Source organism: Scyliorhinus torazame, chromosome 2 (genome assembly GCF_047496885.1).
Source record: "Scyliorhinus torazame isolate Kashiwa2021f chromosome 2, sScyTor2.1, whole genome shotgun sequence".
Lineage (NCBI taxonomy): Eukaryota > Metazoa > Chordata > Chondrichthyes > Carcharhiniformes > Scyliorhinidae > Scyliorhinus > Scyliorhinus torazame.
Genome location: NC_092708.1, coordinates 228,852,555 through 228,877,553, shown reverse-complemented (window position 1 = coordinate 228,877,553; position 24,999 = coordinate 228,852,555). Strand labels below are relative to the sequence as shown.

The following is a 24,999-nucleotide window of genomic DNA, read 5'->3' as shown; positions in this document are numbered from 1 at the left end:
CTATTTATAAAACAGCTTTATAGACAAGTAAAAAGGCAGAGCAGACAACAATTGGGGAAGTATGTGATGCTTAGTCCTAATAGACCACAGCATCTATAAAACCATTTATAGTGTAGAAAAAAGAGCCGTCACTATCACCAGCTGGCAAGGAACTGGAGTGTTTAATTTAAGATAACTTCTGCATCAAATACTAAAAAGCACTAAATATTTCAGAATATTTACCTCAAAAAGTCACTTTAAACTTGATAACTGCAACCAACACAGTGGCATTTATTACAGCGCCAAATGTTTGATACTGTAGAACAAGGAAAGTGCAAGTGTAATTTCCTCCACTTTGGTGAGATTTATAGTCCTAATAAGATTGAAGATATTTTCCTCACTGTGGGAGGAGAAACAGGCGGGAAAGAGAAAGAGTGAAAACCAGAGGAAACATGCTGACTTATACCAATGATGTGTAACTCCTGGCGCTGCTGCATTGCAAATACAAGTTAAAGCCTGGCAGCAAGTCTCTGCAGGAGGATCAGTGCCCAGTGGGAACTGGAGGGAAGGTAAGATGTTACTATCTCTGCAGTGACCAATAACTTTAAAAAAGATTTGAACTTCCAGTTAATAGCTGAAAAGAATGACACACTAAGGTTTCATGTTTTAACACTTTTACTGTACCGAATGACTAAAAACACTTAACTAAACACAATTTTTGTAGTAGTTTATACTTTACATTACTCTTTTATATTTATATCACGTTCTCCACAGAATTACAGTCCTTATAACAAACAGTCCACAATTGTTTCCAGTTTCCAACACATCCGCATTTCCCAGTTTCACCTAGTTGTAACTTCAAGTGACTGCCTCCAGGAACTTTAGTTTTCAGATTTTCCTAAATCCACCACCAGAATTAATACCTGTCCCAACGATTCTTCCCCTCTGGTCATGCCCAAATGAATTTCCCAGAATTCTTAGATGGCTGCAGGATGCATTTCTTCAATTAGAGATCACCTCCTTTCTGCATCTGGCTGTGGTAATTGGCAAAGCCAAGTAGTCTCTCCTCTATGCCTACCACAAAATAAAACTGCTGGCTGGCTACGATATTTACTGATTTGCAGGGAAGCCTGTAACCCGATCTCAAAAATGGTTTCTTCTGTATTGTTCCCCATGGCAATTTGGAACATATTAGCCTTACATCCAGGTAGAAATACTGCTCTGCAATTCTTATTCATCTTGGAACAAAATTGACTGTTTTAAGTACAACTGTTTACAAACTAACATTCTCAAAATGTTTCTGAGACTTTGGAGATTTGGAGAGACTCTTAGTCTCCACTGTTGATACACAGGCTGCTGCTCTGGTCTTCAAGTATAAATATGTTGCAGCTCCCTCTCAGTACAACAATTGAGGCCTTCCTTGGGATCTCTAACAATCAAGCTACCCAGACTTTGTCAGGCAGACTTCAGAACAGATCACATGACTCCATTGTATTTTGCCTTAAATTGAATGACAGTCCCAAAACGTTTAAACCTCATGATTTTAAATGAGTTTAAATCTTTTAAACCTCATGATTCTAACAAGGGTAGAAAGGTTGAAAATGATAAAATAATGTTCCAAGAAAAATCAATAAAATTGAAATCAGATCATTGTTAAAATTAATTTGATATATTTCCAAAATTAATTGAATAAAGGATCTATTTATTTAGATTAAGACCATAGTTATATACTGGTTAGGGACCAATTTGTTTCTCAGTTCACAGCAGTTGCTGAGACCAGTTATACTGCTTAGCAGGTTTATTGATTTTTTTTCAGCAATTCCAAACCTGGATCCATGCGTATACAATGCGCATCAGTTCAATATGGACAGATGCAAGCATCATATCTAAAACAAACTGTGAAATTCAAGAAATGTTTGCTTAATCTATGGAGCAAACAGGCACAAAAATACTGCTTCTCATACATTAATTGTTGAGCAGTTGCATTATTGAGATTCACCCCAAATCTCATCGCACACGGGAGCTCTCAAAGCAAAAGTTGCATTGAAGTCTACGATTTGGAAACATGTTTGAAGCGTAATTGCTAGAAACTTAATTTGCTCTATTTTAAAGCAATACCCGTTCAGATTGCTGACCTGATAAGCTATACTGCCATTTTGCCATGATGCAACATTGTCATTAGAACTGCAGCCGTTGTAAATCAACTTGCACGGAATTAAAGAATTTGAGGCCATTTTAAAATTGTACAATACATCATAAAAGCAGTTCTCCCCTACACTAACAGCATAGTAATAACAACAGCAAATAACTTTTCAACCAGTTTAAAAAAAACTTGTGAATTGCAACTTCCAGCATCAGAATTTTAGCCGTTTCCAGATTTGGAGAAAAGAATTCGGAAGTTGGAAAGATTAAGACTATCTACAAAGTATTGACACAGACGGGGATACTGATAATGAGTGGTTTTTGTCTGTAGTCCCTGGCTGCTCACAGAAGTGTGTTGCTGAAATAAAACAGAAACACTAAATGTGTTTTTCTAAAGAGGCATTATGGTGACCCAGGGCAGCAGGGGTTCAACTAAAGTTCAGGAGAGACCTTGCCAGTAATTTGCAATGCAGAAAGGCAAAATCACTTGCGGATTCACCTCTTCTTTTCACTGTCCATGATGCAATGCAAGGTTATGATGTCTTCAGGGAAGCAATCTTTTAGTAAGATTCCACGGCCACGATGACAGTCCAACTCCTCGATAAATCCACACCAGTAGATCACTAATCCAGGTCCAAATCTGAAAATCAGATATAAAAAATGCTTTAAAAAAAAAATAGACTGCAGAAAAAACTCAACACAGCATAGCTGTATTCATTAAATCAGGCCCTAATTTTTGCACAAGAATATTCGGAAATTGAAGATTAAAGTTGTGTAAAACAAAACACCCAAAAATCTACCGATACATCTTGTGACATTGCTAATATCAGTAATGGTGCCTGGCAAGCAATGCTAGTGGCACCTAATGCTGCCAAGTGGAAGCTGTGGCCATGCCGGTGTTTGTTTTTCCCCCATGTGCAGCCTCTAGAATAACATTATACTTGAATGCAAGGCCAACATAAGCACTTAAAATTCAACCCTTGATTTCACTCAGAATAAAGGGATATGGATTTTTCATTAAGACAAGAGAGCCCTATTCATGGAACTAAACAAAAGGACAAATGTTTTTATCATACATTTTTGAAAAGTCTTTGGGGCATATTCACAGGATGTTTTCAGTTTACTTAAATTAATCGAGGATGGCACATCAACTTCGCACCAGAAGGGCATACACTGAGAATCCAAGTGGGAACAATAAAGACCAACATTGCCATGAGTCCCACAATGTGATGGCAACACAGTTAGTCACACACAATCAGCAGACTAATCAAAAGTCTGTCACCATCACTGATAGCGCTAAGCAATGGAAGGAGCTAAATATGGGCTGCATGGTAGCATAGTGGTTAGCACTAGGCTTCACAGTGCCAGGGGCCCAGGTTCGATTCCCGGCTTGCGTCACTGTCTGTGCGGAGTCTGCATGTTCTCCCCGTGTCTGTGTGAGTTTCCTCCGGGTTCCTCCCACAAGTCCTGAAAGACATGCTATCAGGTAATTTGTCGGAATTCTCTCTCCGAGTACCTGAACAGGCGCCGGAATGTGGCAACTTGGGGCTTTTCGCAGTAACTTCATTGCAGTGTTAATGTAAGCCTACTTGTGACAATAAAGATTATTATTATTAAGTGTCTTATGTTAGATCAAAAATCTCACCTCCTTCAAAGAAAATCAAATCTTAAATTTTTTTTATTTTTTAAAGAGTACTCAATTCTTTTTTTTCCAATTAAGGGACAATTTAGTGTGGCCAATCCACCTAACCAGCACATCTTTAGGTTGTGGGGGTGAGACCCACGCTGACACGGGGAGAATGTGCAAACTCCACACAGATAGTGACCCAGGGCCGGGATCGAACCTGGGTCCTCAGTGCCGTAGGCAACAGTGCTAACCACTGCACCATCATGCCGTCCTCAAAATCAAATCTTAACCTTACTTCACTCAGGGTGTGATACCAGTGGCTACCAACATATGCCGGATAGTGTTATTCTGAAGTCAGTGTCAACACCGCTGATGGGTCTTGTGTTATGTTGCAGTATATAGTATTGCTTATTGTACTGAATCTCCTGGAAACAATTTCACTCCTAGTACAGGAATATGTACTGTGACTAGGCCTTGTGTGCCTTTTACCCGAGGATACAGTAATCTGCCTCTGATGGACTGTCACTTCACAACTATTGGGAGATTGTGCCAAAACACAACAGTTGCAACCACAGGATTTCTGTGAAGATTAGCGTGGCAATGTTGTAGCTTTGTCCAGGTGAAAGGGGAAGTGAGAAAAGAAAAGATAACAGCTCGCATGTTTACGATGCACTCCAGCACGTGATCTGTATTATCAGCTTTGTGAAAGGAGTTACTGACAGCTTAGGGTTCATTTTACCTCCACTGGTTGAGAAAATTAAAAACAAATCAATATAAAATGATGCATTTTATTCTTCCAGTGCACAAAACAAATATATTTTTGGACCAAGGAAGTACAAATATGCTAACAATATTTGTATGCTTTCAAATGTTTCAAAGTTAGGATATAATGGCAATACTATTTCAATATTTAACTATTTTACTTTGGTACTGCAAAAACGTATTGTCTTAATTAAAACATTGACAAACAGTTGTTCTGATGCACAGTGCTAGAAAAAAAAGTTCCAAAATTCAGGAAATGTGCCATAGCCTTTAAATGGATATGTTGAGCCCACCAGGCAAACTCAGGAAGTAGCCCTGTGGAATAGTTGACCCATCAGGAAGTTAGGACCTTCAGCCAGAGTTCATAAAGATGTAATCACTATCAATCAGAGTGTGTCACTGCTAGCTCTACACATCAGAATCTCGGTTTTTCTTATTGCAGGCGTCTAAATAAGTTGCTGGATTCTCAATATTATTGTGCAAGATTGCAATTAAAACTGCCAAATCATCAGAACATCCTCAGTCGCTGGAGGTCGAGCAGAAATGCTCTTCCCACATCTAACTATCTTCCAATGTTATATATAAAATCATATTAATGCCAAAAGGTATAGTGCAACACAAGATGATCAAATGTACATGTAAGCACAGTAAATCTGATGAGAAAACACATTTTCATGCAAGTCACGATTCACACATTATGGAACAGTTCAATGATGGATACAAGGGCATTAATGATAAGGACTTACTGGGCCTACTAATAATTTAGTGCATATAAAATATAAATAGTGGAAAACATATATAACTATTGTTATAGATGTTTTGTGGTAATTTATTTTAGCTTAAAATAACAGGCGAGTCATCAATTAACAATAAAAACATTGCGAACTACACACATCGCTCCTCCGACATCACACTTTGCGTAGAACACCTACAAATCCTAACTAAATATTCTTCTTTAAAAAAAGGAAATTAAAATAAAATTAAAATTAGGACCCAAGTGATCACAGAATGCGTCCAACAGTAATTAGTCTGCAACTGATCTCAGGAGCTGTCCTTTTCTGAGCCAATTGGATCTTGTCTTTAAAAGCAAGCCAGATTAAAAGGCATCTGCCTGACTACTTGCATACAAGATTGTACATTCTCTTATTATAGGTTGCACACATCAATTCACATAACAGAATGTCAAATTTGACTTTTCTTACTTGTGTAGTAAACATGTGTGCTATGTCTGACAGGGGTGCAGTGCAAAAAAATGCTAGTAATATTAACAGTGACGAAAGATGTCCATGTGAGATGCCAGGTGACAGACATGCTGATACAAGGATTATTCTTTTAAAGTTTTGGTTCACTGGAAAATGATATTGCCCGAACACGTTAATGTTGCAAATGTTAGATTTTCAGCTGCCTGGATATATAGCCCTGTCTTTCCCATTTGAGAAATTAACTTTCCTGGAAGCAAAACTAATCAACTTACATTGGTATAATGGAAAGTCGGCAAATAAACCAGGGCCACTACTTTAAAAAGGGGGCAAATTTAGGCGCTGAGGTCCCAGGTTCTATCCCGGCTCTGGGTCACTGTCCGTGTGGAGTTTGCACATTCTCCGTGTTTGCGTGGGTTTCACCCCCACAACCCAAAAGATGTGCAGGGTAGGTGAATTGGCCACGCTAAATTGCCCCTTAATTGGAATAAATGAATTGGGCACTCTAATAAATATTATTAAAAAAAAACAGTTGTACATTATATACAACCCCGTTACCAAATTGCCCAGTAGCTTTTAACCATGGCCTTTCACAAACTAAATTTCTATATATTCCATTACATATTCCCGATTTATTTTTTAAAGCCTCTTGAGGTGCTTAATTGAGTGCTTTAAATGCATATACTACAGTGGATTTCTCGAATGGGCAACAAACTGATCTAAAATTATGGAGGTGAAATTGGTCTGGTGTATCATGTAAATGTGCAATTATGAATCAACAGCCTGGTGTGTTTGGAAAAAGGCTTTGAGAAGTCAACTCCGGGCCCTTTCAAAGTCTGTTTGAAAAATAAACTCCCCAATCCTTACGGGGTTGAGGGGACAGACCCTGGGAAACTGCACCTCATCAAAAATGCACAGATGCTGTTGAAAGCTCTCGTCAACTGTTGGGGTAAATATTCAACTGAACGCAGGCTTCTGAAGTAATAACTTTAATGAAAGTACAAGGTGGTTTGTAAATGTAATTATTTTGTTGTTAGTAAAAATTTATTTGTTTGAAACCATATTTTGGACAATTGAAATTTCAGTTACTACGGTTAGGAAAAAGCCAGATTTGTTTTTCCCCAAAATGCATTTTGGGTGATTCTATTGGCGCAATGCAATATAGAATGGAAAATGTTACATTTTGATATTAAAAAGCATAATTCAAAATTCTGAAGGTGCAAAGTTTGTAAACAGGAATCACCAAATGCTACGTTTTGAAAGCAAAGATGGTTTAATTCCACTATGTATTTTTTTTTTTAATATACTGGGGGAGGGTGGGGCACGTCCAAGTCTCAGCTATGGATAGCTCAACTGAAGCAGGCAGTTTGCGTGGGGTGAAATTTAAAAAAAAGGGCAAGGCACTCTGTTAAATATCCTGCTAACCAATTTAAAGAACCATGAATGGAAAATTCATTAAAATTAACTTAAAAGCAAAGTTAGCAATAAAACAGTCCAATGCATTTTGACTATTTTTTGGAGGTGGTAGGGGGAATTTCCATTGGTTTTTAGAAAAAAAATTCTTATAACAGCTGGAGGATAACCAGATAAGTACTTTTGACTACTTTCTGAACAGGGCTCACTGCCAGAACATTACTCAAATTTGGAGACTAGCAACAAGTCCTGCAATAAAAATCAAGCATGAACTTTAACTCAATAAAACCTGGGGAGCGAACAAGAGTTGTGCAATTCTTGTCCCTAAAACATGTATCACAATCGGTGTCATTTTCTTCATTAACAAAATATGGGGTGGAAAAATCCTTTTAAGTTGAGTACAACTCCTCCCCTATCACATTTAGTTACTGCATAAATTTATTGTTTCTTATAGGATGCAAGAGATATTGCAAACGTTGGTATCTGTAGCACACTCCCAAGAATTTTCCAGTAGCATTATTTATGCCCTCCTTTAAATGGAGAATGTCTGGACAATATTCATGCTGAAGTGCAATATAATCAACATGGAATTTTGTTTGGTCTGTTCATAATTTGCAAAATGCTCACATGGATCCTGTATGTTTTTAAATATGGAATGTTGGTACGTGGCTTCCAATCCAGGAACTGACAAGCCACATTTTACAAGAACAAGAATTACAATTAAATAATGCACAATCATTTTCTTTGCTGCTTTAAAGGGGAACTCACTTCAAGATACCTGGTAAACGTTTATTTAATTTTCAGTCAGCAAGCAAAAGAACCAACTATCATTTAATCATAATGACATAACACAATTGGCATGATTTAGTTCACGGTTAGAGTGCAAAAAAAAAAGTGCCAAGGGCCTTGTCTATAAATATTTGGAAGTGGAATTAAAATTGAAAAAATTCCTCCAGATTTTAGATATTATCTTCTCTCAGTCTCGTCTGGTTTTTGTAGGTTACATACTTTTCTCTGGAAGGGAGGGTAGACTGGAAATCTTATTTTATCTCATCCTCTTTTAACTGGCTAGTTGGCACGCATGAATGGTCCATGGTCAATATTCCTCTCTGGTTTCCCAATAATATGACCCAGATCCTGATCATGAACAGTTCCATGAAATAATGTGCCCTATCATGCTGGGACACAGTGCATCGTAGTAGTCCCAAAAATTCATTCCTCTCAACACGAGCATTACCAAAGAATATTCCCCTCAACACCATAGAACCGCTAAAAATTTATTGCCATCATAGCACTATCAAAAAATATTTATCCAACTTGGTGAACACTGACGGAATTGGAAGACTAGGAATACACCTGTTTCAGGATTTTAAATTATTTGCAGGTTTTTAAATAACTTTAGGTTTTCAGCGGGCTTTATTGTCATTAGTGAGTATTCAATGTAAAAGAGTTGCATAGTGGCACACACAACCACTAATTACAATAATGTCAACACAAGAAAAATGGGACTGAAATACCACCCAAGTCAAACATGCCCTTTATAAAAAGGAAAAAAAGAAATCAATCATAAACATACTTAAGAGGGGAAAAAAGCACAGCGTGTTTTCCAAACACAAAAGCTATTTATTTTCAGGACTGAGCATGGTTTCTGTGGTTAGAAAAAACCCCACAAACTGTTACCCTCTTGCACATGACAAACACTGATTTGGGCTCTTTTAGAATTTTATTGCTAAGTTTGGATAGTACAAAGCTCTTTCTTGGCTATTTTCTCCCCAAAGACTCTGGACAAAGCTTGCATTGTGCAATATCCAAGACTTTGAGTCATATATCAGTGTAGGGGCCAGTTAGAGATTGCTGAAAACAACCAGTTAAAGCTGGTCTCTTTATATAAAAAAAAAATTGCCAGGCAAACTGCTTCTTAGCTTGGGTGACAGAGTACGTGAGACCAGCTATTGTAAGAAGCTGTGTTTGGGTTTCCACACTTAAAAGCAATGGTCAAGGAATGTTACCATTAGGTGATTAATAGGTGTTTATTTTTAGGGCTTGAACTGGAAGGCCATTTCAAGGCCACTGCAAGATGATATCTACATAATCGGAGGGTGTCTTGCACGTTTACAACCTTTTCCCTGACATCTGGGACCTTGCTGCTGTCCTCGCAGGCAGTTAAAAAGTGCCAGATAAATTCACAAACAGGATATATAGACCTGTTTATACAAAGAAGCAAAAAAAGGGAAACTTGAGGAAGTTATGTCCTCTGCAGTATCACCTGAAAACATTGAACCTTCGTCCATCATATATTTTAAGATGGCTATATTGAAAAGTGCTACGATAGAGTCCAGGGGCAATCTGTAGCCTTCACTGCCCCGAGCATCTGTGCTGTCAGAATTAAAGAAGGATTAAAACATTGCCACGGAAAACATGAAATACCTTACAAAAGAAACCAAGAGGCTAGATCAGTCCTCTGGATACATCAGCTGAGTCAACCCGCTGTATAATGTTGTCATACATTGCTATTTAGCACCAAGAATTCCACAGAGGAATGGCCTTGGATTCTATCAGGATGTGAGTAGGACACTTCTCACCCACTTCCTGGAGCTTGGTTAGTACACATTTCAAACATTAATCTTGAGCCACACTTTATCATTTGTACTATGTACATCCTTTATACTGTTATAATACTGTTGTAATGTTAGAAAGAAACAGTAAATGTTTTTTTTTCACTATTTTTAAAATAAAAATAAAATGCATCATTCAACTGGATAACTAAATAGCAGCCTTGATTGTTCTGGATACCAACAGAGCTCATTATTTTAAGAGTATTAATTTACTTTAATTGAAATTTACAATAGCAATCATTCCAAAGTCAACATTTCTCTACCAACTCATCCCACATTCGTCCAGAAAATATGAAAAGGACCAAATGAGAAAAGTGTAACTTTCGTCAAATAATAGGAACAGGAGTAAGCCATTCAGCCACTTGAACGTTTTCCAACTTTCCATTCAATCATGGTCGACCAACATTATCGCTTCATTCACCCACCTTAGTTCAATGTCCTTTAAGCCCCTCCACTAACAAAATTTACCAATCTCAATTTTCAAATCTTCAAATGTTCAGCTTCAACAGCTTTTTGAGGCAAGAGTACTCTAAAAAGTGGCTAAAGAGATTATATAACTAGCATGGCTTCGATCCTCTGGCATTCCAGCATCCTTGAGAAAAAAAGGTCAACATTCCATTAGCCTTTCAAATTATTTTCGGTCCTCTAGTTTTTAGCGATTTTTGCATTTGAGCTCCTAAATCGATCCACTCCTCCACAGTTCCTAGTTTCTCACCATTTATGACAACACCATAATGAAGAACTACACTCTGATCAAATCTACGGTTTCTACTCATTCCCAGACCGTGTGTGTATGATCCAGGTAACAAAATAAAAGGAAACACTGTCCCATAAAATTGGTGGTACAACAATTACCGGTCCCAGATTTGCACGTCTACCTCCAGACATTACAATTCCTTCTGAAAAATGAACATTCACAGCATTAGGGAACACTTTCTGAAACATTGCTACCATAATCATGGGAAGGTACATTAGCAGATTCTAATGCAGGTTTTGGAATTGTATCAATTAAAAAAAGGTTTTGCTAATTTTAAACAAGAGTTGGTCTCAATGAGACAAAGTTGACCCAGGACCACAACAGTTCTCTAACAGTTAAGCTGGTGTAGATATTTTTAAACAAATAAAAATTAAAATAAATTGGCTAGCTAAGTTAGATGGTTGTCAAATATATCCTCAAGAAAATCATCTGTGTAAAAATTATCCTGAGGCAGAAGACAGAAACGCAAACCCTTTCCTTCTGGATTGGCTTGAAGATAAACAAGAGCTGCATCACGATGTGGCACTCTAATAAGAATTAGCTCATTGGGTGCCAAGCGGGAATCCTGGAGGTCAGAAAAGTTGCATTCTAATTATGAACAACCTCCGCTTTCAACAAGAGGTTATCCTACGGAATGCAACACAATTAGAGGGATATATTTGGCAGAATAAAGCAAGTTTCCATCTTCCTAGATTTGTCTTTGGTGTTTTTGAAGCGGTGGCAGATAATCATGCCAATTCAGGCGAGTTACAACATTCAGTCTGCCCGAGTGTCCAAAAAAGAAAAATAATGGGTTTTCCAACAGGTGAATAGCCAAATTATGAGATATTTTTAAAAAACACATTGACAGGATCATTCTGCATGATAAATGTTGGACCCTAATTATTTTGTCGAACTAGAAAAATTGAATGACCCTTAGAAAAAAAAAATCTTGCTGTGCAGAATATTGACAGAGGTGATTTGTGAAAATACCTCTAAATACAGCCAAAAGAGGGTGAGATCGGCAAAGTCCATATAAACAAAGTCTAATGCATATTTTTGTGCACCATTATTTTCTTTTCAGAATAAAGAATAGTCCCAAAATAAAACTAGAGTAGATCTCAGAAACATGAAAGAAAATAATTCTAATTTAAAATCATAACGTTTTAGTGTGCACATTTAAGAGGGCCGGAAGTAAACAGTTAATAATGAAAATTATAGATGAAGACAGATTAGAAAACAGTAGATAGAAACAGGAGGATTCAAAAATGAAGAGACTTAGAAACTAGAATAAATGTTAAGAGATTTAGGACAAATGAGCAAGATAACCCTTTTTTATTTAGAAGATTTGAAGTCTGTGAAATACACCACCTTAATTACACCATTCATAGGACCTGGAGTAAATCATTTAGTCTGTAAGCTGTTCTGCCATTCAATGAGATCATGGCTATTCTGCAACCCTAGTCCATATACATACCGTTTCCATTATCCCTTAATTCCTTTGGATAACATTTATGACCATGCTAGAAGACATTAGATCCATAAACAGTTTACTACTGAAATTGTCCAACTTCCAGAGACCGTGAGACATTTCATCAGATGACCTGAGACCAAGTGACTTTCAAACATCCAAAGAAATCTACTTTTGAAGATCTCAAGTTCAATTTCGAAATTAATCAGGAACCTTCAGTTCACCAGAGAACATTCTGAAAGTGTTCTTTGCAGTCTCACAAGGGAACAATTTGGTGAGCCAACTGTCTAAATTGAGGTCCATCAATCCTTGTTCTTCAAAAACTATAGTAACTGAAGAAAATTGTTCAGGGATTCATCCTGTATTAAATATCACGTACTCCCAACCTAAATTTATGCACTACCTGAGTAAGCAGAGGTAATATTTCCATTCAAAACTCTTCTTTTTGGGTAATTTGTTGCAGGCATGTATGATAATTATGGGTTTAAACCCTGCCTTTGCAGCTACTCTGTTTACTCAGTTGTATAGACCAGGTAACTCAGAGGTTTAATCGTTATCCACTGCAGAGACAGGTATAATTGGCATCAGTGCCCCAGATCAGGACAGGGAAAAACCATAAGAGATCTTGATCATTGTCCAGGGAGCTTTTGGTTGGAGGGAGAAAATCTGCCAGCATGTTTGAAATTTTGAAAAAGCACACAAATTAGCTGAATCACAGAAGGTTCCATGGATTTCCTATGAAAGAAAGCAAACTGATAAACATTTTGAATGTACAGCAGTAAAAGCTGGTCAGTAACAGAATAACAAAAATGAGGGAAGTCAATAAGAGTTAAGGGCGTCGGCCTGGTCTCAGTGGTAGCAATCCTGTCAAGGAAGGTCCGGGATTCAAGCCTAACCCCAGAGACTTGAGCATGCAATCTACGTTGACCCTTCAGTGTAGTATTGAAGGAGTAGGGCACTATCACAGAGATACAGCTTCAGATGACAGGTTAAAGTTGGGAGTCTAGACTACTATTAAAAGAGCTGGGATGATTTCTGGTGTTTCTGACCAAATGTATTCCTCAACCAACATTACTAAAACAAATGACCTTGTCACCAATCTCATTCATGATTGAGAAACCCGGTTGGCTACCATGTTTCACTGCAGTGCACCAATGACCAAATTTCAAAAGTCTTAATTGGCTATGAAGCGTCTTCAAACATCGAGGTCATGAATACCCTATATAAATACAACTTTGTTCTTTATTCATTTGACTATAGGATAGTGCAGAGTTGCAGTGAGCTGTAATTTTTGAAGGTACAGCATTTAGGGATTTTCTTTTCTATTTTTAAGGCAATATCCTATTTGGATGGAGGTGGTATTTTATACTCAAATATTTTAATCCACAAATAGCAACAGGTTCAATAAAGTTGTGTTCTTGGGAAAACATAGCTTCATAGTAGACAAATTATGGTCAATGTACATAGAAACTACTCAGTACTTCCCAGTTTTTCTGAAGCTAAAAATGTCACAAGTATATCCTGTGCTTGAATGGTTAATTCCATCTATCACTAAGAGTTTATGGTATAAATTATGTCGTGCAGTGTGCTTAAACATTGTCCTTCCACATCATGGAGCTAGGTTTGTATCCTGCTCATTCTGGAAATCAACTTCTCCTTTCTCTGCTGCCTTCCAACAGCTCAATGTGAAACCAGCATGAGCAGACACAGCCCAGTCACTCATTGGTACATGTCTACAAACAGCACAAACTGGGAATCTCATTCACAAAACTCACCATGTTGGCTGGCTTGGGAAAAATCCACTGGGCGAGTAGACCCATTTTTTCAGAGATTCAAATTAGAGCCAAAACTGGATCAGAAGACACCTTTACTTAGCTCATTGACATGCCATTTCCAAACTACAAGGGTTTGATGCTTACTGCCTTGGCTTCATTTACTTTGATAACAATTTGCATTTATAAAGCACCTTCGACAGAGAAAAATGCCCCAAAATGTTTCACAGAAGCGTAATCAGACAAAAACAAAATGATGCTGAGCCAAAGGAGGAGATATTGGTAGAGATAACTAAACGTTCTGAGGACCTCGAAGGAGAAAGGATTTGAGATCAAAGAAGGAAGGCCAGAGCATAAGTCCTAAATAGTTTGGCACGGTGGTGAGGCAGGGGGTGGAGGAAATGGGTGTAGAATTCATGCTTCCTGTCGATATAAGCCGCAAGGAGAATCCAAAGAGGCATAGACGGGTGAAGCGATTGGGTAAGAGAGTGGCAGATAGAGCACAATATGGGCGAGGTCAGAGATGTTCTTGAGAAAACTGTTGGGCTGAAAGTGTGCACAGAAATAAGCAGAGGCAAAGCCATGAAGGAATTTAAACACAATGATGAGAACTTTTAAGTCACTGGGGTAACAGGAGCCAATGTATGCCCGCAAGAATAGGGCTGATAAGAACCCAAAAAGAAAAATGATAAATAAAGCACACAGAATGATCTTAGCCTGATAATGAACAGCAAGATTTAATTCCACAAAGCACATTGAGCTGCATGTGTTAATGTGAAAAACTGAAGAATCCAAATCAGTTCCTCGAGATTCATCAGCAGCTGAGCTGACTATTGTCAAATGATTTGGGTTAGTTTGGAAAACATGACCTTCTATTTCAGGGATAGATCTGCCTTCTAGGGAAGTGGGTACTCAGGTAATATTGTGGGTTTAAAAAATGCTCCTAGGAATCTGATGGAAGGAATTCAATTTGGATTTTCATAACAATGGCAATTGCCATATATGATTTACAGGGATAGTTTCCAGGATTGCCTGCATTCAATAAAATATCAAATTAAATTAAATCATTAAAAGGTATTATCAAGTATTCAGCTAAGAATTTACTGGTCCTTAAACTGACGGAGAGACAAGACCAAGAATCAGAGTTTCACAATTGCCTTGTAACATATTAATTCTTGAAATCTGATGGTACATTATAAAACTTTCATTATCAAGACCGTTGACTGTTCACATTGTGAGGAAGTGGACTAACTGTTTTTGGCATACAACCACAAGAAAAATCTCTTTTAATTGGACAAAAATATGGTTCTTAAAGTAAACTAAGTGAAACCTTTCATAACTAACTGTGAAAAGCAAAATGGTGATAATGCTCAATTTATAAAGTACAGTACGACAGTTGAACAGGCCAAAAGTAACTAATTTAAATAATAAAGCAACATTGGATTGGATGTAGTCAAACATTGATAAGTTTTGTTTAAAAAGAACTTGCAGAAACAGGAGATCTACTATTTTAGTGTACTAGAGAGAATCCTATACAAAACAAACCATTTTTGAAGAAATTGGCTTTCATTACAGCTGTTACATGGTAATAACAGTGATTATTGCTCAGACCGAATTCAGTCACCATTCAAATTGTGGTCAAAACAGCTTACAGCCAGTTTACCTTTCCACGATCACATATTCCTTCTGGTTTCAATTATGTGTCACAAAAAGAATAAAAACATCTTTCACTAACGCCACTCCTCTACCTCCTTGTCCAAATGAAAATAGTCTGACTGTGATCTGAACAGTGGTTCTAAGCTGCAATCTTTCTGTAGCCAGTAACCACTTGTCTCTAATGTGCAACTCTAAAAAAAAAACATCACTGCTGAAGAAGTAATTTGTAAAATTACCTGGTGCTGGCAAGCAGGACTATGGGATGGGTCTGGGCTGGTTGGCTGCTGGCATCAGGGGCTTCCTCCACCTATTACTCTGATTTGTGTGAATCAACTGCTTCAGCTACAATTATTGATCCATTAAAGGACGACAGTAGCTCTCTAATACACACTTTGTCATTTCCTTCTTCTGAGACAGGTCAAAACATCACTAGTCATATGAATTCCCTTCAAATCTGGCTTCAATTTATTTTGTGGTCTTTTCTAACCTTTGATTTAATCAACACCAGTGCTTATACAGCATTCAACAAATAGCAGTAAATACAGATTTTGACTTCAGAAACAGTCGAACACGAGAGTAACGTAGGTCAAGCACTAGTCTCTGTTTAGTTGATAAATGCTTTGCTAATCCAATCACTGGCTGAGAAAACTACACGCCATCAGCCAAGTGACCTGACCTATGCTATACTAGATTTCACATGGGTAACATTTAGAAAGATGTTTATCCCAAGTGTTGACCTAGCCAAGACCTTGTTCGTGCCAGGCTGGCATTCTGGTAAACTGGAGTGAAAATGCTTGGCTCAAATCAGTAACACGTGCATCTAACTAACACAAACCATCATTTGGAAGCAAAGTGCACTGCAAAGATCAGTTATTCAGCAGCGCTCCAGGATATTATTACAACAAACCAAGGGAGATGTTAGCCAGATATTATCAGCATTTGTGGATGTATTTCACGTGTGCAGTTAACATTTTTAGCTGTTGCTAAATAAATGCAATTTCAGTGTATTTTTAGGAATTTGCTGTGGAAACAAATGTTCAATTATCCATTTCATGGCTGATTGAGCACTTTTAGAAAAGATGCTGTAGGTCTCTTAAAGACATATGTAATTTATTACAACTGGGGAGGGGAAGGGGATGTACAGTATTTGAAACAATGGACCAGAAATAAATTAACAAGGTTTTATGTTACAAGTTAGAAGCTTCGAAATAAAATAAAAATGGAATGTCAAGCAGGTCATTAAAAAATACCCCAATCTTTTGTTTATATTTTATATTGGTGCAAATAGAAATTTTCATATCAGGTACAAAAACATTTTTACAAAATATTAATAAAAATACTAAATTTTAGATTGATTTGAGGATGTCACTTTGTTGGAAAGATACATATATATCCTTTTACATCTCACTACATTTATAAACCATTTCTAAATTCTGAATGGCCTATTAAGTGTTACTGCTACAGTTTTACTGTTGATTAACTGTGAAGTGCAATATCCAGGCTCCTGCAAGGCTGCACGTATGCACAACTTAGCAGGAACATTGGTTCCAACAAAGGCAGTTGACTGAGTTTGGGTCCAATTGGGCTTCCATGGTAGGATACCGTGTAACTTACATGTGTGAATGTGGATTTTTATCACTCACTGGAATTAAGTCAAAGTATCAGCAGTGCCTTGGTAAGGAAAATAACTTGCCAAGCAAACTATCGTCCCCATGCAAATTCTCGAACAACCTCAGCTGTCACAAAAATGACGTATTGTACTAAAAGGCATTGGTTAATTTGTAGATGTGCATTATAATATGTACATTTTGTACAATATTTGGAAATTGAAGGGCTAAACAGTTAACTTGTATGTTGGGAGGGGTATGCAGTAACTCAGGAAGGCATTTAGTAAAGTTTAACATATTTGTTACCTGAAAATAGCAGATATTTGGCAGAGATTGAAAAACAAAAACTAAATGCATGGGTTTACAACATTCATCTGGACTTGTCTAGTTGGATTCTTGCTTTGCTTTAATTTGCAGGTACCCAGTGCTGTGATTCATACAGATCTTTAACATTTGTAATTGTTTCAATTTTATTGGAAATTTTAGTTAATTTCCTCACTGGCATTCATCTGCCATTGTTTTCCATGACAGTGGTATGATAGTCGCAATATAATAGTAAAAATTGCTGTTCTCCTTGCAAGTTTATACAGAAATAATTAGCAGTTGAGTACAAGGAAATTCCATGGCTGGCATAGTATATTACATAATTTATGACAAAAGATGTTCCCATCTGTAACCAAAAGTTTACAGAAAGATTGTATCCTTGTTCCACTTGTTCATATACCTAGTTAACAGGTTTATATGTCAAGGTTCTTAGATTAAACATAAAGTACCACACCATTGACATTCAGCAGTTGTCCATTTAGTAATGAATTACCAGTAACTTCAATTAAACAAAGAAACAAAATATCTTATGGCAAAACCACAATTTATGGTAATTTATTACAAAACTTACTATCTGAATAGCACATTAACTAAAGTTACACATCGCTTCTTCTGGCTCTTTGCAACCTTAGCCATTACTCCTGCTGTGTAAAACTGTGCATGAGTGCAAGATCACAGTGTCTGGTCAGGGGTGAAGCACTGCACCAAAAGTGGAAGCTTTGGAAGTGGGGCAGTCATTATGATGTAACTGACCTATATGAAACTGCTACCACAGTTCAGATATATTGTCAGGTTCCAGCCTCTAGCTGTTGTCTGATAGCCCTAAATACTTGACAAACTGAAGGCCTTTCACTTTATGTTCAAATTGCCTCATCTCCCTGTCAGAGCGCCATGGGGGACTCCATTAGTTTTCCAACTCCTTTTCCCCCACTGACAGTCATTTAGTTGGCTTCTTGTTGTGAAGGCTGTCCATGTCAAATTATCCAGGCCCCTATTGTCCTTATTACCACTAGAGAAGCCATCATGAGTAATGCTATGGGTCCCTCAGTTGTCACCATTTGTCAGAGGGGAAAGGAGTGTGGTTACATACAACTGACAGGTAATTTCAATGTCTAAAATTACCCCAATTACTCTTGTCATAAACAATTCGATAAATGCATGCCAATAAAAACAGATAAATACACTAAGGTCTTTTTGTATTAATGACTACAGTAATGAGTAAATCATTGATATGATGCTCCTTCTCTTCTAACTATGCTCAGCTGTGTGCTGGCAGTTGGTACCTGGTCAGCACAAATTGTGCCTTCTACTTTCATTATCACATCAGTGAAAGAGAGTTTGAAAGGCCGTGACAAAATTAATTTAAGGGGGGGAAAAAACTGGAGTGCCTAAAGCAGGTGTTAAAATAAAGATTTTCATTTGCCAGGTCAGGACTATGCAGAGATGAAAAGAAAACTATGACCACTGCTGGTGAATTTCACAGATGTCAGAAAGATGAGGTCTTCTTGCTTGTATTTCTTTGTTACATTCAAATGAGAGGGAAGAATAAAGCCAGCACGTTAACATTATTGGCCACAAAACAGCCATTAGAGCGTTGCATTTTTTCATAAACCATATAACAATGCACCGTCATTAAAGCTTACAAAAAAATAACATAACTGCATCACTGCCATTCCTTAACACAACCCATCCTCTGATAGCAAGTCTGAAAAAAATGAATGCGAGCACTGTTACAGCTGGAATTAAATCTGCAACTTGGATCCTTTTTAAAAAAACCTTCTCTATTTGCTGCTGTTTTGACTTTTAGTCATGATCGCCAGCACCAATTGCACCCTGTCTCTTTGCTGACCGCAGTACGAAGTGATGGCTGAAAAACCCATCCGAGGGAAGTTGTTACAGGAAATTGCTCTTGGCAACTATTTGTTCAAGAACCAGAATTATTTTTTTAAACTAACACTGGGAACAGAGTGGAAAACAGGACAGGTTTCCTTAATGAGTAATCTATTTTGGTGCATTCCTGTCTGGACATGACAGTTAACCGAGAGCCCTGAAAAACTTGTAATTACCAGCGTTACAGGGCAATTAATGCATATTACACTGCACTACTCATGGCAGCAACTGTCATTTTCTCAATAAAAATGAATAGTCTTCAGCAAAAGGTGACATTAATTGGTCCTTTAATGAGTATGCAGCAAAGCCAAAGCCAAATATGAACAAAACAGCAATTCAATGAGCGACTTCTGGCACTAGAAAATTGCAATAAATGAGACTAATTGCTGTTTCGAAAAAAAAACTTTAAAAAGCTATTAAATGCAAGATTTCAATGCTGAAGTCTAAAGAGATGGTTATGATGTTAATCCAGGGTTCTCCAAGCAGAGAAAAATATTCAGCGAATTCCAAGCTTCTGACAGCAGGAGATGTTCCACAAATCATGTATGCACACCATATCCATCAAAAGCTATATTCCTGCTTTTATCAGTTTTCAGAATACTTTGGCAATTGCAGAAATCATTGCTCAGTTTCTGGGCTGTCATCTATGTAAATGTGAATACTGTCAATATTTCAGCAAAAAAAGCCTTGCTTCAAAAGGGGTAAGGAAGTACTAATATAGATCATAGTGAACTGCATTAGCATTGCAGAATGTGCACAGTAATATAAAGACACTGCAAAGCTCAAAGAACTAACATTTAAGTGTTTCGCCAATGGGGAGTTTGAAGAAGTTGTTGGCAGCACATTTGATTCGGTTATCCAAATAAAAATTACATTTCAGAAGAGCCTTCATTAGTTTTTAAAAATGGGGGATGGATCGTTCTTACACCACAAATATTTAAGGCATTAAAGATGCTCCCAGTTAAATTGCTGTTATCAAAATGCTAGTGACTTATGCAATTTCACCAAAAAAACTCTTAAATACATCTTTTCACTCCAGTTTATATTGATTTCTATTATTCCTAAACAATGCAAACACTACCAAAGTCAAAAATGACCATTTAAAACAGTATTTATAACTTAATTTTTAAAGTTCAACAAATTAAGATATCAGCTGGCATATACTAAATGTTAATATTCACATTGTGCTATTATTTGATGGCCCATAACTTCCTGGTTCTCCAGCATCGCATGTAGGGGGTACCCGAATGATGCACTGGGGAATCCCTCTACGAAGTTCTCATCTAAGGGTTTACCCAGCAACTGCCCAAAAGTGCTAACTTTCACTGAACAATTGCACTGGGCTAGGAACCATCGAACAGAAGCGATTTAAATCACTAACTCCGGATAGTTCTGCCAATTTTACCTTAATAGTCACTAAATGTCTGAAGGAAAAGAAAATCACCACTCCAGAGCAACTATTTAAACACCGAAGCCAGCCTCACATGGGAACCCCCTCCCCCCACCCCCCTATCCCACTGGTCCGACCCGCCCCCCCCCCCCCCAACCTGACACCCGTAATTTACCGTCTCCTTTTAATTAGTCCCTTTAAACACCTCCTTTACAGCAACTAGTGCCATAAAAGGGGCGTTCCTTTCTTCCCTGTGCCCAAGTTACTCCTCACGGATGCAGCCTTGGGAGCGCTTCCTTGCCCCTGTCTCACCCAGCCTGAGTGAGGGAAGGTTGGGTGAGAAGGGCTTTAGAATCTCAGCATTGGTACACCCATCGACAGTGTCAATCTGACGGAGATTGCCACTCGGAGGAAGTTACCGGCCAATGTTACTAAAATTTCAAATATAATATGGACCGGTGTAGTTTGCCTATTTTGAGAACCAAACACTGCATTTCTATTCATTTAGCTTCCTCCCACATACCATTAACTCAATATTCTTTGATCCTCAACAAGTATATATTTATATATATGTTCGTGGCAACAGTACGGAATAGAACTAAATGAAACCTAAGCCTTTGAAATGCCGTATCACAAGGCATAATTCACTCATTGAATTACTCTTCTGTCATTTTATGCAGCAGATAATCTTAACATTTTAATGATCCCGTGCTCCCAACACACAAACACATTCTTTTTTTTTTAGGCAGGAAGTTGCATCCAAAAACTGACCAGTATAAACTATTAACTTTTACAGTGAACTCCCATTGCACGAGTGTGTTAACAATGCAAAAGTAAATCTTCAAACAAAAGAACTGTTAACATGCTTCTAGCAGCAACTTACTCCAGGCTAGTATAGAAAATCACACTGGAAATGCAGCAAAATTAATGGCACTTTTAAAATGCCCTAATTAGTTTCCTGATGGGCCTTTGCCAACATGTCATATCTTTCACCTAGAGGGCAGGGAGGTTAGTTGCACACTTCTAGATTATGAGTACCATGTTGCTGCTGCATGTTGAACACAAGTCACATTTTGTTTGTCGGCAGGCAGGCTATGCAATGGTTCCTTCACCGGAGTTTCTGCTTCACTACTTCTATATCACTTTATGGGCTAGTTGATAACTGGGGTAAATGGTTTGTTATCATTCAGATCTGCTCAGAAACCAGTATTTTTACAGCCTTTGGGGCTTTTTGTGCAAAATTGCAGTACTCAAGCAGCAAATTGTACTCGTGGTAAGTGTAGAAATTTGAGGATCTGTTGCATCATGCAAAATCACTTGTCCTATTGATAGGTGACAAAACCTTTTAGAAGCGCGGCTGTCTCATTCTACCTGGAATGCACACGTAGAAGTCTAGGACTGTGACAAAGCATGAGATTGATAAGCACAAGAGCACCACTGCAAGAAAATTCACTAGCCCAGACGTAAATCCATCATAACTTAAATCAAAAAGGAAAAATAAAAACAAAGTGAACAATAACAAGGTTTTATGCATACATGTTACAACTAGAAGATTGAAATAGAACCTTCAAATTTAGCTAAAGAAATTCATGGGTAGATCTTTGCACACTGGCCTGGTGATTTTATATCCTCTTGTCAAACCTCTGCAGTTTTATTTGTAGTGATACATGAATGAGAAGGTTGGAGGTTAAAGTTGATATTCGGGCCAACAGGAAAGCAGACAAACCAGATTCAGGAGGTTACAATGATTAGTACATGAAGACTTGTCCTCAATCGTTACTAACTATGAAAGTCCACATTTTGTGCAGCAAGCAATTTATATTACAATACTGAATGATCCAATCGAAAGTTGCAATTAGCTGACCTCTTGTTTCAACAAAGTCAACCGTTTAACCTTCTGAGCACTAAGACATTTTCATGCTTTTATTTAAAATGACAACTTCTTGACAAGGTAATGAAACAAAACTAGTTGAAGAAGGATATAGTTAAATATCTGTTTTGTTTATGCTATTTAATCATGTTTGATGGTGTATTGCTGTTAAGCAGAATACAGTGTGCTTTATTAGATATAAAGTTATTTCAATTAAGCAAGATTGAACTGCTTAAAAATGAAACCAAATTTGTTAAAAATCTTTGTTCAAAAGAAACTGCATTTTTTTCCTGGCAGTACGCCACCTTTAATAAAAGGGGTTTGTTATAAAAAGAGGACCGTCTCGGAAGACCTTGCAGTTTGTGGATTTCACCACGACAACTAACTGGCCGGTGTAATTGATTGCTGTGCACTGAGGTGAAGGCAAACAGTGCTAACAAATCTACACAGGAAAGGACAAGGTTGTGGAAGGGACATTGGGCTCTAAAACAAGAATAAGTCAGGGTTATTTATAAACAACAGACTGTGCTGTCTACAAGCTTGCCAACAGCAATACCATTCAAACCACACCAAAGCAGTTGCCTATCAATTAGCCTGACTTGAAGGTGCTCCATAGCTAAGAGCAATAAAGAAAAAAAGCACATCTTTGACTTTTTATTGAATTATTTATAAGAAATAAAAACAAAAGGTGTTGCAGATCAGATTTCTATCATTATCGACTGCAATAGTAAGACATGGGGCTATTGTGGTACCATTTGCAGAACCTTAATACTATACCTATTCTGCAAGATTTTATTCCTTTAACAGGATTCTGGACAAAGTTCAATATAAAGGCATTCCTGGGCTTATCTACAGAACAGAGCATGGATTAAACTTTAATTAAATATATTTTACTGTAAAGCCTTCAAAGACCCAAAATGGAGCATCGCATTATATTACTCCTGGCAGTTCTTTGAATCACGCATGAATGCTCATTTTTAACCTTCAGTGTACCATTGAAGGATCATCTGCTGAGAGACTTGCACTTTCTCTCTCCCCTTGCCCTGTAATTAAGGCTTTTAATGCATTTCACTGTCACTTACTACAAAGCTAGCTGTGTGTGTGTACATAAAATGAACCACTTAAGAGTTTTACTTGAGAAATCTTTTAAAAATGTGTTAGAATACCATTTCTTTCCTCCAAAAAATCCTAGGTGATTTAAAATCAAAAGCGGGTGGTGGGTGAGAATTGTCTCTGGAGTTTAAGAAAGATTTTATTTTGACTATCCAACAACAAATAAACCAAAACTATCTGAAGAGTGTAATAAAGGTAGCTAATTTAGCTACTGACTTGTAACAACCATTTAATGTTTATGTTTACCTCAAATACATCAAATAAAAGTACATTCACTGAGTTTTTGGACAACTTAAGAAGCAGAGGCATTCTATTGACACTTAATTTCTAAAAATTGGCATTAAAATTGTGATTTTTTAAATCCATAATTATGTAACGACCAAAAATGACAAGAATACATTTTTAATACAAAACGTTTATATATGAAACATTAAGACAGATTATATTATGTCTCCGAATTCAAGCATGGATTTGGTTGCAGTTCACTTCATTGAATTTTTCAAAAATACGTTAATTTGACAGACAGACCAGTTTATTTGGCTTGGCTTAACTAAGGGACTGCTTATCTGTGAGGTGAGTTGCCTTGAAAACAATCTTCGTAACAACTAATTAATTAAGAGTTCAGTTTATTTTTATGCCAAGTTTTACTTTCTTTTGGATTAAATTCGCAGTCCATTATCCCTTTGGAGGACAGCGGGAGCATTTCTGTACCAACATAAAAAATGTAAAGTTCAAAATGTATATGTTTATAATAAATCAAGCAAAGTTCTTTAGTTCTTTCCATGTCTATAATTCTGCTATAAAAATCTACTGTAGTTTAAATGCTTAATAGATCATTTTTGTAGATGCTATGTTAACCTAGGCATCATCTAAAAACTGAAGATATAAATTTCACAAAGGATCGTAGTCAGTCAGTTAAATAATCCTCAAAGTACATGAAATCTAAATGTAGTCTCAAGATCTTCAGCTGCACCATCAAATTTTTATTATGTGAAAGGGTGAGGGTTTGTATACATTTATGTTCAAGCAACAGTGACACCTAATATTCCACAATTCTCTGTATTTGGTTAATATGCTGACATCCACACCAGAAAAACATAAATATTTCACTGCAGTTCAAAAATTACATCTTCAGCCCCCTCAACATGAGGCGATTAAAACCTTTCCCATAAGCGCAAGTATTACAGGACACACTTCATCTTTACTTCCCCCCCCCCCCCCCACCCATACATTTAGGTTTTAAATTGTGTTGTTTCTTTTCTCTGGGCAAAATTCAATTCATAACCTATTCAGATAGCCAAGTCGTACCACGAGTTACTTGTAGACAGAACCCAGCAATGATAAATACAGTTGATCGCTTCATCAAATGAGTCGAAAAGTCACCACTGAACAAACAGGACACTATGTACAGAATATCATAAATTTCTGAAAGC

The 24,999-nt window shown here is 37.3% G+C and overlaps 1 protein-coding gene across 4 annotated transcripts in view; it reads right to left on the bottom strand.

Moving 5' to 3' along the window:
* Positions 1–636: 636 nt before the first annotated feature.
* Positions 637–24,999, bottom strand: part of cdin1 (CDAN1 interacting nuclease 1) — a 190,441-nt gene continuing 166,078 nt past the window's right edge. For all 4 annotated transcript variants that reach the window (XM_072484584.1, XM_072484593.1, XM_072484600.1 and 1 more), the window contains one exon: positions 637–2,761. In XM_072484584.1, the coding sequence (XP_072340685.1) occupies positions 2,617–2,761 (145 nt within the window). In that variant the 3' untranslated portion in view covers positions 637–2,616. The remainder of the gene's footprint in view (positions 2,762–24,999) is intronic.